This window comes from Piliocolobus tephrosceles, chromosome 3 (assembly GCF_002776525.5).
Source record: "Piliocolobus tephrosceles isolate RC106 chromosome 3, ASM277652v3, whole genome shotgun sequence".
NCBI classification, from domain to species: domain Eukaryota; kingdom Metazoa; phylum Chordata; class Mammalia; order Primates; family Cercopithecidae; genus Piliocolobus; species Piliocolobus tephrosceles.
In genome coordinates this window covers 101,344,924-101,364,489 of record NC_045436.1, presented here as the reverse complement: position 1 = coordinate 101,364,489, position 19,566 = coordinate 101,344,924, and the positions used below count along the sequence as shown (strand labels likewise).

The 19,566-nt window shown below is 36.2% G+C and overlaps 1 protein-coding gene across 1 annotated transcript; it reads left to right on the top strand.

The window, feature by feature from the left end:
- On the top strand, positions 1-11,956 carry IBSP (integrin binding sialoprotein). Its single transcript, XM_023198113.2, has 7 exons — positions 1-53; positions 2,773-2,840; positions 2,934-2,984; positions 3,080-3,157; positions 6,579-6,641; positions 10,634-10,792; positions 11,399-11,956. The coding sequence occupies exons 2-7, from the start codon at positions 2,787-2,789 to the stop codon at positions 11,942-11,944; spliced, it is 951 nt and encodes a 316-aa protein (XP_023053881.2). The 5' UTR covers positions 1-53; positions 2,773-2,786; the 3' UTR covers positions 11,945-11,956.
- Positions 11,957-19,566: the final 7,610 nt, after the last annotated feature.

The following is a 19,566-nucleotide window of genomic DNA, read 5'->3' as shown; positions in this document are numbered from 1 at the left end:
TCTGTGCCACTCACTGCCGTGAGCCTGCTTCCTCACTCCAGGACTGCCAGAGGGTAAGATTTAATAGAACAACTTCATTATCATAAAATTGGACACTCCACAGTTTACATTTCTGAACTTGGCTTTGAATTTTTCATTTAAATGATGTTATTTCATTGTACATGGTTTAATAATTATTTATCATTAAATTGGCACTTCAGATTTTAAGTTCTTTCCAAAAGGCTAAACTTGTTAACCTCAGCACATAAACAAGTTCTTAATATTATGCACATAAACTACATTATGCTTCTTACTTTCGTTCTCTGCACATCATAGCTTGACTGTTTGTTTTCTCATTCTGATGCATTCGAGATAACCTAATTGAAATACTATTTTGCATTTGCAAATCTGCCTAGATATATGAATATTTCTCTACAAACTACACCTAGCCTGTACTTCAAGTATTTATGTTGTCTTTTCAACATATTAAACATTAGGTTTTAATGTTTCCTATAGCTCTAAAGTCAGAACAGAAAATACATTGTACTAATTAGAGAAATAAATACTGTTGGTAGTTTATCATACTCTTCCCAATAAAACTTGAAATTAAATCCTCAAAACTCTCCTTTAAGAATGTTTGCATTGCTGTCTGGGTTAGTAGTGGTCACTATAGAGGTCTTTGCTTTTTCGTCACTCACAAAGTAAATAAAATTAGATTTATATAGGCAACCAATTCTGCCTACATGAACTACTTGGTTCTTTGTATCATTATTATTATTTCTGCCATCTTTTCATCTGGTTATTTTTATAGTTTGTTATGAGAAATTTATGTAATCAAAACTATTTCTATAATCTATGTATTTAAGTTTTTAGCTCTTTAAAATATGATAAATATTCTGACCCTTTTCATAAAGTGGCAAAGCAATAATCTTTCTGTTTTGCTGATGGGCTTGGTCACAGCTGGCAAAGTTCAAAGCATTATTTAGACCACCCCAATAGCAATCAGTGCTGCCTAAAAAGATGGGCTCCTTCAGGAACAAAGCCTGTTTATTTCCATGTGGCCAATAAGGACTTTTACTAAGATAGGACTGTGAGGAACTGTACGGGCACCAAAACCCAAAGACTCACTCTGCCACACAAAAAGAGTGTGACTTAGGACCCAAGACAGTATCTCCAGGACTTAGTGTCAAATACTCCATAAGGATGCAATAAATCTTGGCTGATGATGACACAACACAAAATTTGCCAGCAGAGTTCAATATATGACATTGTTTTGCACATTTTAAATATTACTTTTTGAAATGTATTCATGGGAAATTGCCATCACCACTACATTTTGCTTCCAAAATATTGCCAGAGCTGTGACTATGTATGAGAAGGTGCTAACAGTTAAATGTGTATGTAAATGTAAATGGCTGAGCGTTAGTAGGCTTTCAGCTAACCTTGCCCAACCCCTATTATGATATAATTTTAAATACAATTTTATTAAATAGAATAAAATTAAAATAGGATAGCATTTGACTATCTCCTTTTACTCATGAGGAATTTATGTGGAACTGAGGCTCCTTGCATGGCTCCAAGCCCCAAGATTATTCAGGCCCTATTCCCACTTTGAGAGCTGCATCTTCAATTGTTCCATAGAATTGAAATTTTCATCCATGTCTGTCACCCTAACCCTGGAGAGCTCCTAATCCATGCCAGTATAGTCTCACACACTAGCAGATGGAAAACTTAAATGGAGCTAGAGAGCAATTTAATTTGAGGAAATCTGCCCCTGATACCCCAAGGCGAAACTCTGAAGAACTCTTCTCATGGAAGCATCCTTAAGGGAGTGGCTGTTGGGTGCTACATGCTATCAGTGTGGTATTTCATGTATTATGGATCCTCTCTGCCTCTCTCTCTGTGTGTCTTATCCACCCACCCATACACACCACACACACACACACACACACACACACACACACACACACACACACCAATTATTCCAAGATATTCAGAGGAAAATAGCTCCTACTTTCCATTTTACAAATAAATTCTTAGCCCAAAACCAATACAGAAGCTGGAAATTGCCTATAGGTTATCGGTGATTTTTGCTCTTTTTGTTTTGTTTTTGAGACAGGATCTCACTCTGTTGCCCAGGGTGGAGTACAGTACAGTGGTATGAACACAGCTCACTGCAACCTTGGCCTCCCAGGCTCAGCCTCTCTAGTGGCTAGGCCTACAGGTGTGCACTACCATGCCAAGCTAAGTTTTGCACTCTTTGTAGAGAACAAGTTTCACCATGTTGCCCAGGCTGGTCTCAAACTCTTTGACTCAAATGATCTGCCCACCTTGGCCTCCCAAAGTACTGGTTTTAGAGGCATGAGCCACCACACCTGGTCGAGTTTTTAATTGTAAACAAACAAACAGGGCACACAACTACACTAACAATTCAATTCACTTAGCTGACACTCCCATGTCAATATTAAGAGGGCTGTTACACCAGTGTGAAGTACCCTAAGTATCCAAAATCTCTTGCAGTAATGAAAAGGTCTTCCATTGACAAATCACAGAACATAGGTTAAAACCAAGTACAGAACTCATGATTATATAAACGGATGGGTTAAGTCAGTTCTAGGTTACTTAAATGGAAGGAAGAATTTGAAAATAAAAGCTATAATTTAGTTTTAATCAGTCAAAGTGATAATTACACAGAAATGAAAACAAATTAAATACTTCATCTTTGAGTATGAGCAAAAAAGTTTTGCACTTAGTTTTAATATTTTATTAACCTTACCACTTCATTAATTCCAGAAGCAATCACCAAAATGAAGACTGCTTTAATTTTGCTCAGCATTTTGGGAATGGCCTGTGCTTTCTCAGTAAGTTCTTTATCAAAAACCTACAGTTATTTTCAATTTTGTCTTTTTATGTAAAAGAAAAATTATGTCACAATTAAATATTCTTTAAAACAGATGAAAAATTTGCATCGAAGAGTCAAAATAGAGGATTCTGAAGAAAACGGGGTAATTAATTTTAGCATACTTCCTTGGCCTGATTATACTTGCTGTACATTTATTGTATATTAAACATGAATATATCATTTATTTTGTTTTTGCAGGTTTTTAAGTACAGGCCACGATATTATCTTTACAAGCACGCCTACTTTTATCCTCCTTTAAAACGATTTCCAGTTCAGGTAAATACAGAAATTCATTTTTCTTCAGTTTAATTTCTATTATAATTTAAAGGAGATCAAATTTATAAAACACCTAAATTCAACTCTCACTGAAATTCAGTCAGAAAGACTGCTTACTATAAGAAGTTTGTTTTTAGGGAAATAAAGTTTAATTTCTAAGTTCTCTTTTAAAGCAGACATATACACAGAGTAAAATCATTTGGGTCATTTGGGTACAGTCTAGAATGATATAATAAAAACAAACACAGTAGCACATTGAGCTCTGGTGTTTTTGCTAACTCACAGACAAAAGTGGACGGTTTTATCAGTTGTTGACCAATTCCATCAGTGATAAGGCCGTCCTATTACAGATGATTCAAAACTGTCAGACAGCTGTTTACATGTGGCACTGCCGAGTCCTTTAATTGGTAGGGGAAAATTTGACTTCATAAACATCAGAGGTCATTATTTTTAAAAAACCTTGATAATCATTGGTAATTTCTGAAGATTTTCTTCACCTTAATCTGTGTGGGTCACTAGAGTAATATGTCATACACTGGAGCACAATTATAATGGTAAAACTGCAGAGGAAAAAGAGAAATTCATGACGTGCACAAAAAAAGCTTGTGAGAAAAACAAACCATCCCTTAAATTTGTAAACAAAAAGGAAAATAACTAAAACTAAAAATAAGAGTTTCCAATTTTGCTGGGTTACCTGTGAAGGGTGCCTTTGAAAACCAGAGGGTGTGGTGTTGATTTTAAATATACAACAAACTAGGATTGCACTGTTTTTAGTACTATACAGTTTGGGTTCAGGACACCAATTATGCACCACTTGACCCAGGACTCTTGAGACACCAAAAGCAGTCAGGATGCTGAAAACGATGCCTCAGCACAGTGGCTTGGCATTGCATCTTACCATATGTTGGGCTAATCCATCTCTAACCCCTACAATGATAGGAAATGATCATTTTAAAGTATTTCTAGAACCAACATAATTATGGGGAATTTGTGTGGCCACAAAAATATGAGCATGAATGAAACAAGAGTTGTGGGTTTTCAGAATTGTATTCCCTTCTTTGGTTCACCTCAGGCCCATAAATAAACAGTGCTCATTTGAAAGTTTGCTTCGTTCTCTTTTTTAAACTAAATGGAAATGATAATAAATTCAAGTCTCTGACTAGCTCCTAGACTTTTCTGAAATATTAGGTACATAGAGAGATATTCATTCCCATCTGGATATTTTTACAGATATGTATGTGTGGGCCAATTAAAATGTCCATGGTGAAGCAATATTTGGAGGCATTACAGTTCTCAATAGTGATAGATCTGAGGTTTGTAGATCAAGGAGATCTTCAATATACAAATTTTTTCACAAATTATATGCAGATAGGCCCATCTCAACTAATGGAGAATTTGTAAGATGGTTGTTTTTACATAAAATTGTATAAAATATATCTCCCAACCCAACTGTCTGACCTAGTACTCATGACCCATTCTTCTGCTTTACAAAATTTGATTTTCTTTAAGAGTATCGTTAGGTATTTAGTGCCCAAGTTGTCACCCCAAAATGCATTAAGCTGTATTGGCTTTGAAATTCATGTTTTCGTCAAACAAATCTGTGTTTATATACAATCATTTCTAAACTACCAAGTTACAATGAAATACGTTATTTGGATTGCAAAGTTATCAGCAAGCTATCTACTACTACAAGATACAGCAAGCTTATGTATCTGCTAGACTATAGAAATGAAAGTGTAAGTAAATTTAACATCCTAACCTTCTTAACTGCAAAAATTATCTTTTTGTGATTCAAATGATATTTTATTAGTGTGTGAACTCATAGAAGGCAAGAATTTAATCTTACATTTCTTTTATCAGACTCATCTCAGCTATGATACAAGAGTTGTGGGTTTTCGGAATTGTCTTCCATTTCAGAACTCTGTCATCTATCTGTGTAGACAGATGAAAGACTTATTGGAGAATCAATTGGACTTAGTAACAAATTGGTAATAAGGCATAAATGAAAAATAGGAAAACAATGCCAAAGATTCAAGGCATTTCATACAGCTTTTAAAGTGTTCTCACTGCAGACACTAATCAAAGAGTGATATGGTTGAGCTAGGGAGAAAGACAGAGGTGAAGGAGCATGTAAAGTGATTGAAATACCCCCACTGAGAGAAACAGTTCTGATTGCATAAATATATTGTCCTCTAAATTAAGTTAACTAATAAATAGAAACAGTTCAAATATAATAATCTATTCACCCTAGAGGAAGGCACAACTGTTGAGGTCATGGCACTGGAAGAACAGATTTAATTATTCTCTTTTCCACCTGAGGTTATTCCTGGCTTGAGGTGACAAGCATTCCCTTTCCTTGGGTGGATGATGTGGCCATCTGAAGAATGAGCCAGCAGGGACAGTCCCATAGGACCTGGACATGAATGTTGTCTTACATCTGATTTCTAACACATACATATCTGTAAAAATTAGAGATCCTTCTGCAGATATATTTTCTAAATGCAAGACACTTAACTGGGTCATCAGAATCAAAGCTAAAAATTACAGGGAAGGAAATGACAGAATCTTAGGTTGGAATTTACATTTCCTTTCAAAAAGTAGCAAAACTCATTAGCTTATAATTATATTTTTATATACAAAATCCTAATTTCTTCTCATTCAACACTGAACTTGTTAGAGGGATGTTGCTCTATATAACCTCCTAAATAATTAAATGAATAAATTTTTTCTATCATAAGACCTTTACTTCACATGTATAAATTAACTTCATTTTAGTAACTGACTTTAATTAAATTTAAAGACACTAAAAATTATATGCAAATTAAATTTTGTTAAATTAAATGCTAACTTAAATTCAACAGGAGAGCTCACTATGTAAGATAATCATCTATAGCAACTGTCATTTTATAGTAAACTGAATGATTTCTTTTATGTTTTATAAATAAAATTTTAAAATGTTAACTATATCTTAGCCCCAGGTCTGCCTTGAACCTGCTGGAGAAGTCACAGCTTTTTTAGGCTGCTGATTCATTCTCCATAAAATTTAAAAATTGGACCAGATAATCCACTTGTTCTCTCAAAGTTAAACAATTCTGTGATTCATTGCCCTAGTTTTTACATGAAAAATGTGTCAATATATTGTCAACGCTTTGGAAGTTGACAAATGGGATATCCAATTCGTATCTTGATCATAGTAAAATGCCTATTTTTCTCTCACTTCATTTTGCATGTCTAATCTATCTTTCTCACATCAGTATGCAGTCAGTTCTTAGTAAACAAATCAATCAAGATGGTAATACTAATTAGATTGAGTAAATATTTGTGTGTATTTTATTGTGATTCAATTAGCAGGAAATTTAAATTGCTGTTGAATATATTTGTACACAGATAAGTGTATACATACATGTATATATATTTTTAGGGCAGTAGTGACTCATCCGAAGAATATGGAGATGATAGTTCAGAAGAGGAGGAGGAAGAAGAGGTAAGGAATTCTGCAAAAGCAGACAGCACAAAAAACAAATAGGAAACTAGTCTATTGAAGTCTGGACTCAGCAAATAGTCATTGTCACTTTACTAACTGCCCACAATATCCTATTTTGGATAAGTAAAATTTTATTTAAATTAGAATCCACTAACATTACCTGTTTAAAACACTATTGCAGTTTGGGGTTGAAGTTACTTACAAATGGTGCTCAAAACCAAAAATGTCTCCCTTTTAAGTAGAAGTAGCATAAAATCTGATAAAAAGCAACGGAAGTAGTATAAAATCTGACAAAAAGCAACAGATAGCATTACTTCTATTTAGGTGGATAGAACATGATGTTAGAAGACAAATGAATAATAATCCTAAACTCAGTGCAAGACTTGTTTTAAGGACTGAACTTTAAAACTTAATTTACCAAGAGGGTAGTATGTAAAAACTAGTTTACATCCTCTACAGTATTATTGTGATTCATCAGCCTTACATAACCCACAAAGTAGGGTTATTCTTTTTAATAAAAATTTCAGGCTTGGTGTGGTGGCTCATGCCTGTAATCCCAACACTTTGAGAGGCCAAGGTGGGCGGATCACTTGAGGTCAGGAGTTTGAGACCAGCCTGGCCAATATGGTGAAACACCGTCTCTACCAAACATACAAAAATTAGCCAGGTATGGTGGCATGCACCTGTAATTCCAGTCACTCGGGAAGCTGAGACATGAGAATTGCTTGAATCTGGAAGGTGGAGGTTGCGGTGAGCCGAGATCCTGTTACTGCACTCCGGTCTGTGCAATAGATCAAGACTCTGTCACAGAAAAAAAAAACAAAAACAAAACAAAACAAAAAAATGATATGTCTTTTTGGGTAATAATAAAATTCATAGGTATATAAATATCTTCCCATATAGTTTTACAGATTAGTGTAGTCCTGGGCTAAGATTCATCTACATGTCTTGGAAATTGTGCTACCATGTTTATAACTGACATTCTTACCTAAGGAAACACACCAATTAGGATGCATCTTCCCACATAGTCAATTATAGCTATCCACTGGTTTGGGAACCTTTTAAATTCAGGTATTCTCAGGTGCTATTTATGAACAGACAATGATAATCAAAAATGGATCATGTATTAACAGCTATCTTGAAAACAAAATGACGTGGGAACTTGAAAGGTGACGAATCATTAGTTTGGTATATTTTTAACTATAAAAGCAACATTTCCCATATCATAATTTATACTAACAGCTTGAAGGAAGGCCTTACAAGAATGTTAAGCCAGTACCAGGAAAAATGCCACCCACTAAATCCCACAAGATTTCTCCTGGAGTTCCACATAGCAATCTTACACAAGAACTAGGCTAGGGTTATCCGTTTAGTTATAGCTCTTTGCTGTACAGTGATTGTAAAATTGCCTTGCCAACTACATTTCCCAACTAGATTGCATATCTTTTGGGAGTGGCTCTTCATTCGTTGTTGTGGTGGTTGAGGATTGAGGAAGACTAGGACTTCTTTGGGGGTTCTGATGAAATCAAGTACACACAAAATTTTGCCAAGGATCTCTGAACATTTAAGATCTTCCCAGAATGTATCTGCAGACACCTCATGACCATAGGTTAAAATCCCTGCTTTGGGGAAGAGCCATGCTACCCAGTTTTATATCTCCTTATGCTGTCTAGCATAATTTCTTATACATATATGGTGCCCAGTAAATATCTGGTGGTTTGGTTTTGAAACTTCAGAGGAAAAAATGCAACAAACTTCATTCATTAAAAGCAATATGAGGAGAACACTTAGGCATATTTTCTATTTGGTGATCACACATTTTCTTTTTCCACTCCTAAACTAGTCAGTCTCATAAAAGAAACTTTTATTGAAATATACATAATAAAATTATCCTAATGATACATCTCATTGAAATTTCAGAAATTGAACACATAAGTGAAACTAGCACTCATATCAAAAAGCAGTGCATGCCTTGTGTTCCATTCCATTCATTAACAAACCCCCAGAAAAGACAACCACTATTTTGACTCTTAATACTTTGGCCTGCTTTTGTATATTACAAATGTAGGATCATACTTCATTTACTCTTCATGTGTCACTTCTTCGGTCTCAAATTTAGAGATTCATCCATGTTGTTCTGTAGTTGTAGGTCATTTATTCTCATTGTCAGTATTTCATTATGTGAATGTACCAAAATGTGTTATTCTTCTGTTGATGGGCAGTTGAGTAGTTTCCAAGTTTGGGTGATTACAAAGTGCTGCTATGAACTTTCTAGAACTTCTTCTGGTGAACATATACATAGTCGTTTCTGGAGCCGTTTCACCCAAAGTGAAATTTCAGAGTCAAAATCTACTAAGGCATATATTCAACCTTAGATGGCAACCAGCTTTCCAAAACAGACGTACTCAGGTAAACTCCCACCATCAGTGTATGAGGGTTCCGGTTGCTCTACATTCTCACCAACACTTGCTTCTTTCAGTCTTGTTAGCCAGTCTAGTGAGTTGATAATATCTTTGTAAGCCCAAATTAGTGCTATTTTTCTATCCAATAAAATTTGTGAAGCCTCATACCCATCAACAGATTGACCTATTTTCCTATTTAACTCATGTGCAGTGGAACATCCTTAAATAAAGTATCTGGGAAAAGAAAAGGTGTTGTAAGAGAAAACGTAAAAGTTGGATATTGGGCCTTTAGTGGTGACCCTGCCACCAATAAACTGCTGTCTATTTGACCTCATATGAGTCATATAACCCAATCAGATTTTTCAAATGCAAATAGTGTATTCTACTCTGGGGAACTTTCTAAGGATGCTAGCATTAATTTCTCCTTCTACCTCGGAAAGATCTGTTGGAATAAAGCATAAACATAAAACAATAAACAAACAGCACAGTGTTTTGGGGATATTTGACACAATTAGCTTGGAGACTGTTTGGGGTATACTCTGGTAGCACTGCAACCCTTCACTGAAATAGTGAAATTTACAAATTTGATGAAACAAACATGTGGTGCTTTAGTCACTTTGTTTTAATAATAGGCAGGCTAAATATTTATTTCTTTGTTTGTTTTAAACTTTAAAAGTTATCACAATCTCTTAAAATGTGTTGAAATGAATTCAATTTTCCTGTATTTGTTTAAATAAATTCTATATATAGGAAACCCTGACTTTTAATATTACCTACGAATTACACTGAGATCAACTAAGTTAAAAAACAATTGCCTCACAACACAAAATAAAGGCAAAAGATGAAATATTAAAGATTATAATAGACATTCATTTGAAGAGTATTAATTTTTTAAAACACTTCATGCAGACTGGGTGCAGTGGCTCATGCCTGTAATCCCAGCACTTTGGGAGGTCAAAGTGGGCAGATCATGAGGTCAAGAGATCGAGACCATCCTGGTCAACATGGTGAAACCCTGTTTCTACTAAAAATACAAAAATTAGCTGGGTATGGTGGCATGCACCTGTAGTCCCAGGAGGCTGAGACAGGAGAATCGCTTGAACTCAGGAGGCAGAGGTTGCAGTGAGCCAAGATCGCACCATTGCACTCCAGCCTGGCAACAGAGCAAGACTGTGTCAAAAAAAAAAAAAAAAAAAAAAACCAAAAACCAAAAAACAAACAAACAAAAAACCTTCATCCAATAATATATCACTAAGAATTTCTTGGAGTGTTTAGTTTCTTCTTTGTACAGAAACAAATGATGTGTCAAATGCCTGAAACACAAATATTTTTTAATTGACAAAATACAAAGCAGAAATATCTAAAACATAATATAGTGTGGAGTAAGGAGGATTAAATAACTTGGAGTTGAGCGCTTAGAAGTGAGAAGTGCAAATGGCATAAGCGAAGGCAGGCTTTGAGTGATCAGCCAGCTGAGGGATACAAAGTTTTTCCAAATAATAAACCTCCAACAAATGAGTCACAGCTCCAACAAATCTTGAACTATCTTCCAGGTAAAATAATTTCTCTTACTATGAATATTCCTAACAGGAGACTTCAAATGAAGGAGAAAACAATGAAGAATCAAATGAAGATGAAGACTCTGAGGCTGAGAACACCACACTTTCTGCTACAACACTGGGCTATGGAGAGGACGCCACACCTGGCACATGGTATACAGGGTTAGCTGCAATCCAGCTTCCCAAGAAGGTAACAGTGGAATTATTCCTCCAAAATGAAATTATTACCATTAATAATAATGGTAATATTCAATCTTTTTAAAACATTTTTACTGGAGTCTAAGGGTATCTTAACACTATACACATAATATTTTACACTATCTTCATTAACTCATTAAAAAAGTGAGAGCAGATACACTTTTCCTATTTACAAATAAGAAAAGATCTTCTGCCAGACAAGTTCTCCTCCCATGTTATTACACTGACTTTTACATGATAACGGAAGACTAAGAACACATATCTAGGCATGGATAAAAGTTCCTGAGAGATACCATGACATTCCAGGGAAGAGAATTCCAAGACAGAGAAAGTGAGTAGCAAAACGATAGGAAGAATCTCCCCCAAGAAAGGCATTTTCTATAAATAATGGCACACTTTCCCCATCAAAATCCATGACAAAGGGATTTATCCTGAAGTTTTAAAGCCCCCAATCATTTTGTAAATTAAATTGGTCTTAATTCAAATAAGACGCCTAGAACAAGGCTGTCAGTATAGAATATTGTGTTGAATGAGTGATGGCCTTAAATTTTACATTTTTCACAGCTAGATTTGGGTTCTTTCAAACGTTTCCTTACAGGCTGGGGATATAACAAACAAAGCTACAAAAAAGGAGGAAAGTGATGAAGAAGAAGAGGAGGAAGAGGAAGAAAATGAAAACGAAGAAAGCGAAGCAGAAGTGGATGAAAATGAACAAGGCATAAACGGCACCAGTACCAACAGCACAGAGGCAGAAAACGGCAACGGCAGCAGCGGCGGAGACAACGAAGAAGGGGAAGAAGAAAGTGTCACTGGAGCCAATGCAGAAGGCACTACAGCAACCGGAGGGCAGGACAAGGGCAGCTCTAAGACAACAACCTCTCCAAATGGTGGGTTTGAACCTACAACCCCACCACAAGTCTATAGAACCACCTCCCCACCTTTTGGGAAAACCACCACCGTTGAATACGAGGGGGAGTACGAATACACGGGCACCAATGAATACGACAATGGATATGAAGTCTATGAAAGTGAGAACGGGGAACCTCGTGGGGACAATTACCGAGCCTACGAGGATGAGTACAGCTACTTTAAAGGGCAAGGCTACGACAGCTATGATGGTCAGAATTACTACCACCACCAGTGAAGCTCCAGCCTGGGATGAATTCATCCATTCTGGCTTTGCATCCGGCTAACATTTTCAAAGTTCAACTCAGGAAGGTGCAATATAACAAATGTGCATATTATAATGAGGAATGGTATCACTGTTCCAAATTTTCTGTAATTGCTTCTGCAAAGTAATAGGCTTCTTGTCTCTTTTCTTTCTGGCATGTTATGGAAAGATCATTGGAAATCAGGGCCATCTATCAAGCAGCTCATAAGATCAAATTCCATTGAATTTGATCAAACACCAGCTCATAAGATCAAATTCCATTGAATGGTTTGAGGTTGTAGCTCTGTGAATAGTAGTTTTTAACATGCCTGTACTATTGCTAACTGCGAAAACATACTCTTTGTACAAGAAGTGCTTCTAAGAAGAATTTCATTGACATTAATGACACTGTATACAATAAATGTGTAGTTTCTTAATCGCACTACCTATGCAACACTGTATATTAGGTTTGTCATCCTCATGTATTTTATGTGACCTGTATGTATACTCTAATCTATGAGTTTTATCACAAATAAAAATGCAATCCTTCAAATGTGTTATAATTAAGAAAAGAAGTGAGAGATTCAGAACGGAAAAAGGTGAAACAAATGGAAGACTATTTCACTAAAGGAGAAAAGCTTATTTCCACTATGGCTTAAAACTAAGAGGAACTGTAAACATTTTCTTTTGGCTAAGTCAACATAACTAAGACTTTGCCATGCTTGTGGGCAGGGTTAGCCGTATACATCAGGGGAATGAATGGCTCTTATTAGGGTTGCCAGATATAGCAAACATATAGGATGTCTATTAAATTTGAATTTCAGATAAACAATGAATAATTTTTAGTGTAAGTATACCCCATGCAATATTTGGCCTTTATGAAGTATTTTGGACATACTTATACTAAATAAATGATTCACTACCTATCTAATACTCAACTTTATTATATAATTATTTTTTGAGACAGAGTCTCACTCTATCACCCAGGCTGGAGTACAGTGGCACCATCTCGGCTCACCACAACCTCTGCCTCCCGGGTTCAAGCCATTCTCCTACCTAAGCCTCCCAAATACCTAGGACTACAGGCATACACCACCACATCTGGCTAAATTTTTGTATTTTGGGTAGAGACAGGGTTTCACCACATTGGCCAGGCTGGTCTTGAACTCCTGACCTCAAGTGATCCATTCACCTTGGCCTCCCAAAGTGCTGGGATTACAGGTGTGAGCCACCATGCCCAGCCCTAATACTCAACTTTAACTGAGTGCTTTGTTTATCTAGCAATCCTACTTCTACTTGGCTTAATTTTAGCTGGGCAAGAGGTGGAATGAGGTAGAAAAAAACTCTTACACAACACATACACACAAAGAAGGGCTGATATACAAAGACTTAACAGCAAGTCACACCTTGATATAAACCTGAAATAAATTTAAAATGGGAGTAAAGAAGGAAAGTAGATAGAAGAAGCAAGAAGAACAAAAATGCATTCACCTTTTGATTTATTAACTGAAAAGATGTTTTGAACATTTACAGAGCCAGAGGATGTTCACACATTGAGCATATGAAAATGAAGAATGCTGTCTTCGGGGTAATTTTAGTCTATTAGCTACCAGTTGTGAAACTTTCCGTGCATCATGACATTCATTTTTCATAACTTTTTTTCTTATTATATCTTTATTCTAAAATTTGTTTCTCAAATATTCAAACCACAAATTTTAAAATATTTGGTTTTAAATAAATATATATATTTTTCCCATGAGTTGTGAGGGTACGGGTGGTATTCGGTTACATGGTGATTTGTGAGATTTTGGTGCACCTATCACCGGAGCAGTATACACTGCACCATATTTGTAGTCTTTCCCTCGCCCCCTCCCACTCTTCCCACCAAGTCCCCAAAGTCCATTGTATCATTTCTTATGCATTTGCATCCTCATAGCTTAGCTCCCACATATCAGTGAGAACATACGATATTTGGCTTTCCAATCCTGAGTTATTCCACTTAGAATAATAGTCTCCAATCTCATCCAGGTCACTGCAAATGCTGTTAATTCATTCCTTTATGGCTGCGTAGTATTCCATCATACATATATATATACACCATAGTTTCTTTATCCACTCATTGACTGCTGGACATTTGGGTTGGTTCCACAATTTTGCAATTGTGAATTGTGCTGCTATAAATATGAATGTGTTAAAATATGCAATAAATATATGTGTGTTCAAATAATGACTTATTTTCCTCTGGGTAGATATCTAGTAGTGGGATTGCTGAATCAAATGGCAGCTCTACTTTTAGTTCTTCAAGGAATCTCCACACTGTTTTCCATAGCGGCTGTAGTAGTTTACATTACCATCAACAGTGTAAAAGCATTCCATGTTCACCACATACATGCCAACATCTAGTGTTTTTTTTTTTTGTTTTGTTTTTTGATTTTTTGATTTGGGCATTCTTGCAGGAGTAAGGTAGTATGGTGTTGTGGTTTTGATTTGCATTTCCCTGATCATTAATGATGTTGTGCATTTTTACATATTTCTTAGCCATTTGTATATCTTCTTTTGAGAATTGTCTATTCATGTCCTTAGCTCACTTTTTGATAGGATTTTTTTTTTCTTACTGATTTGTTTGAGTTCGTTGTAGATTCTGGATATTAGTTCTTTGTCAGATGTATAGATTGTGAAGATTTTCTCCCACTTTGTGGCTTATCTGTTTGCTCTGCTGACTGTTGCTTTTGTCGTGCAAAAGCTCTTAAGTTTAATTAGGTCCCAGCTAGTTATCTTTGTTTTTATTGCATTTGCTTTTGGGTTCTTGGTCATGAAATCCTTGCCTAAGCCAATGTCTAGAAGAGCTTCTCCAGTTATCTTCTAGAATTTTCATAGTTTCAGGTCTTAGGTTTAACTCCTTAATCCATCTTGAGTTGGTTTTTGTATAAGGTAAGAGATGAGGATCTAATGTCATTCTCCTACATGTGGCTAGCCAATTATCCCAGGACCATTTGTTGAAAAGGGTGTCCTTTCCCCACTTTATGTTTTCTTTGTCAAAGATCAATTGACTGCAAGTATTTGGTTTATTTCTGGGTTCTCTATTCTGTCCCATTGGTCTATGTGCCTATTTTTATACCAGTACCATGCTGTTTTGGTGATTATGGTCTTACCAAAAAGTTTGAAATCAGATAGTGTGATGCTTCCAGATTTGATCTTTTTGTTTAGTATTGCTTTGGCTATGTGAGCTCTTTTTTGTTTCCATATGAATTTTAGAATTGTTTTTTCTAATTCTGTGAAGAATGATGGTGGTTTTTTGATGGGGATTGCATTGAATTTGTAGATTGCTTTTGGCAGAATGGTCTTTTTCACAATATTGATTCTACCCATCCACGAGCATGGGATATGTCCCATTTATTTGTGTCTTCTATGATTTCTTTCAGCAGTGTTTTGTAGTTTTCCTTATAGAGGTCTTTTGACTCCTTTGTTAGGTATATTCCTAAGTTGTTGTTGTTGTTGTTGTTTTTCTTGCAGCAATTGTGAAAGGGATTGGTTTCTTGATTTGATTCTCTGCTTGATCTCTGTTGGTACATAGAAGAGCTACTGATTTGTGTATATTAATCTTGTATGCAGAAACTTTGCTGAATTCTTTTATCAGTTCTAGGAGATTTCTGGAGGAATCCTTAGGGTTTTCAGGGTAAACAATCATGTCCTCAGCAAACAGTGACCGTTTGACTTTCACTTTACCAATTTGGATGTCGTTTATTTCTTTCTCTTGTCTGATTGCTCTGGCTAGGACTTACAGTACTATTCTTAAGAGGAGTGGTGAGAGAGCTCATCCTTGTCTTGTTCCGGTTCTCAGATGGAATGCTTTCAAGTTTTCCCTGTTCAGTACTATGTTGGCTGTGGGTTTGTCATAGATGGCTTTTATTACATTAAGGTATGTCCCTTGCATGCCAATTTTGCTGAGAGTTTTAATCATAAAGGGATGCTGAATTTTCTTGAATGTTTTTCGAATGTTGAATGTGTCTATTGAGATAATCATGTGATTTTTTTAAAAATTCTGTTTATGTGGTGTATCACATTTATTGACTTGGGCATGTTAAACCATCCCTGCATCCCTGGTACAAAACCCACTTGATCATGGTGGATTATCTTTTTGATATGTTGTTGGATTCGATTAGCTAGTATTTTGTTAAGGATTTCAGCATCTATGTTCATCAAGGATATCAGTCTGCAGTTTTCCTTTTTGTTTGTGTCCTTTCCTGGTTTTGGTATTAGGGTGATGCTGGCTTCATAGAATAAATTAAGAAGGGTTCCTTTTCCCTCTCTCTTGTGGAATAGTGTCAAAAGGATTGGTACCAATTCTTCTTTGAATATCTGGTAGAATTCTGCTGTGAATCCATCTGATCCTGGACTTTTTTGTTGGTAATTTCTTAATTACAATGTCAATCTCGCTACTTGTTATTGGTCTGTTCAGGGTATCTAATTCTTCCTGAGTTTAGCCAGGAGGGTTGTATTTTTGCAAGAATTTATCCATCTCTTCTAGGTTTTCTAGTTTATGCATGTAAATGTGTTTATAGCAGTTTTGAATTATCTTTTGTATTTCTTTATTATTATTATTATTATTATTATTATTATTATTATTATTACTACTACTGTACTTTAAGTTCTAGGGTACATGTGCACAACCTGCAGATTTGTTACATATGTGTACATGTACCACGTTGGTGTGCTGCACCCGTTAACTTGTCATTTACATTAGGTATATCTCCTAATGCTATCCCTCCCCACTCCCTCCACCCCACAACAGGCCCCTGTGTGTGATGTTCCCCACCAGGTGTCCAAGTGTTCTCATTGTTCAATCCCCACCTATGAGTGAGAGCATATGGTGCTTGGTTTTCTGTCCTTGCAATAGTTTGCTCAGAATGATGGTTTCTAGCTTCATCCATGTCCCCACAAAGGACATGAACTCATCCTTTTTTATGGCTGCACAGTATTCCATGGTGTATATGTGCCACGTTTTCTTGATCCAGTCTATCATTGGTGGACATTTGGCTTGGTACCAAGTCTTTGCTATTGTGAATAGTGCCACAATAAACATACGTGTGCATGTGTCTTTATAGCAGCATGATTTATAATCCTTTGGGTATATACCCAGTAATGGAATGGCTGGGTCAAACGGTATTTCTAGTTCTAGATCCTTGAGGACTTGCAACGTTATCTTCCACAATGGTTGAACTAGTTTACAGTCCCACCAACAGTGTAAAAGTGTTCCTATTTCTCCACATCCTCTCTAGCACCTGTTGTTTCCTGACTTTTTAATGATCACCATTCTAACTGGTGTGAGATGGTATTTCATTGTGGTTTTGATTTGCATTTCTCTGATGGCTAGTGATAATGAACACTTTTTCATATGTCTGTTGGTTGCATAAATGTCTTCTTTTGTGAAGTGTCTGTTCATATCTTTTGCCCACTTTTTGATGGGGTCGTTTGATTTTTTCTTGCAAATTTCTTTAAGTTCTTTGTAGATTCTGGATATTAGCCCTTTGTCAGATAGTGAAATTGTAAAAATTTTCTCCCATTCTGTAGGTTGCCTGTTCACTCTGATGGTAGTTTCTTTTGCTGTGCAGAAGCTCTTTAGTTTCTTTAGATCCCATTTGTCAATTTTGGCTTTTGTTGCCATTGTTTTGGTGTTTTAGTCACGAAGTACTTGCCCATGCCTATGTCCTGAATGGTATTGCCTAGGTTTTCTTCTAGGGTTTTTATGGTTTTAGGTCTAACCCTTAAGTCTCTAATCCATCTTGAATTAATTTTTGTATAAGGTGTAGGAAAGGGATCCAGTTTCAGCTTTCTACATACGGTTAGCCAGTTTTCCCAGCACCATTTATTAAATAGGGAATCCTTTCCCCATTTCTTGTTTTTGTCAGGTTTGTCAAAGATCAGATGATTATAGATGTGTGGTATTATTTCTGAGGGCTCTGTTCTGTTCCATTGGTCTATATCTCTGTTTGGTACCGGTATCATGCTGTTTTGGTTACTGTAGCCTTGTAGTATAGTTTGAAGTCAGGTAGCGTAATGCCTCCAGCTTTGTTCTTTTGGCTGAGGGTTGTCTTGGCAATGCAGGCTCTTTTTGGTTCCATATGAACTTTAAAGTAGTTTTTTCCAATTCTGTGAAGAAAGTCATTGGCAACTTGATGGGGATGGCATTGAATCTGCAAATTACCTTGAGCAGTATGGCCATTTTCACAATATTGATTCTTCCTATCCATGAGCATGGAATGTTCTTCCATTTGTTTGCGTCCTCCTATTTTGTTGAGCAGTGGTTTGTAGTTCTCCTTGAAGAGGTCCTTCACATCTCTTGTAAGTTGGATTCCTAGGTATTTTATTCTCTTTGAAGCAATTGTAAATGGGAGTTCACTCATGATTTGGCTCTCTGTCTGTTATTGGTATATAAGAGTCCTTGTGATTTTTGCACATTGATTTTGTATCCTGAGACTTTGCTGAAGTTGCTTCTCAGCTTAAGGAGATTTTGGGCTGAGACGATAGGGTTTTCTACATATACAATCATGTCATCTGCCAACAGGGACAATTTGACTTCCTCTTTTCTTAATTGAATACTCTTTATTTCTTTCTCCTGCCTGATTGCCCTGGCCAGAACTTCCAACCCTATGTTGAATGGGAGTGTTGAGAGATGGCATCCATGTCTCATGCCAGTTTTCAAAGGAAATGCTTCCAGTTTTTGCCCATTCAGTACAATATTGACTGTGGGTTTGTCATAAATAGCTCTTATTATGTTGAGATACATCCCATCAATACCTAGTTTATTGAGAGTTTTTACCATGAAGGGCTGTTGAATTTTGTCAAAGGTCTTTTCTGCATCTATTGAGATAATCATTTAGTTTTTGTCTTTGGTTCTGTTTATGTGCTGGATTACGTTTATTGATTTGTGTATGTTGAACCAGCCTTGCATCCCAGGGATGATGCCCACTTGGTCATGGTGGATAAGCTTTTTGATGTACTGCTAGATTCAGTTTGCCAGTATCTTACTGAGGATTTTTGCAGCAATGTTCATCAGGGATATTGGTCTAAAATTCTCTTTTTTTGTTGTATCTTTGCCAGGCTTTGGTATCAGGATGATGTAGGCCTCATAAAATGAATTAGGGAGGATTACCTCTTTTTCTATTGATTGGAATGGTTTCAGAAGGAATGGTACCAGTTCATCTTTGTACCTCTGGTAGAATTCGGCTATGAACCCGTCTGGTCCTGGACTTTTTTTGGTTGGTAGGCTATTAATTATTGCCTCAACTTCAGAACCTGTTATTGCTCTATTCAGGGATTCTACTTCTTCCTGGTTTAGTCTTGGGAGAGTGTAAGTGTCCAGGAATTTATCCATTTCTTCTAGATTTTCTAGTGCATTTGCATAGAAGTGTTTATAGTATTCTCTGATGGTAGCTTGTATTCCTGTGGAATCAGTGGTGATGTCATTTGTTATTGCATCTATTTGGTTCTTTTCTCTTTTCCTCTTCATTAGTCTTGCTAGCGGTCCATCAATTTTGTTGATCTTTTCAAAAAACCAGCTCCTGGATTCATTGATTTTTTTTGAAGAGTTTTTTGTATCTCTATCTCCTTCAGTC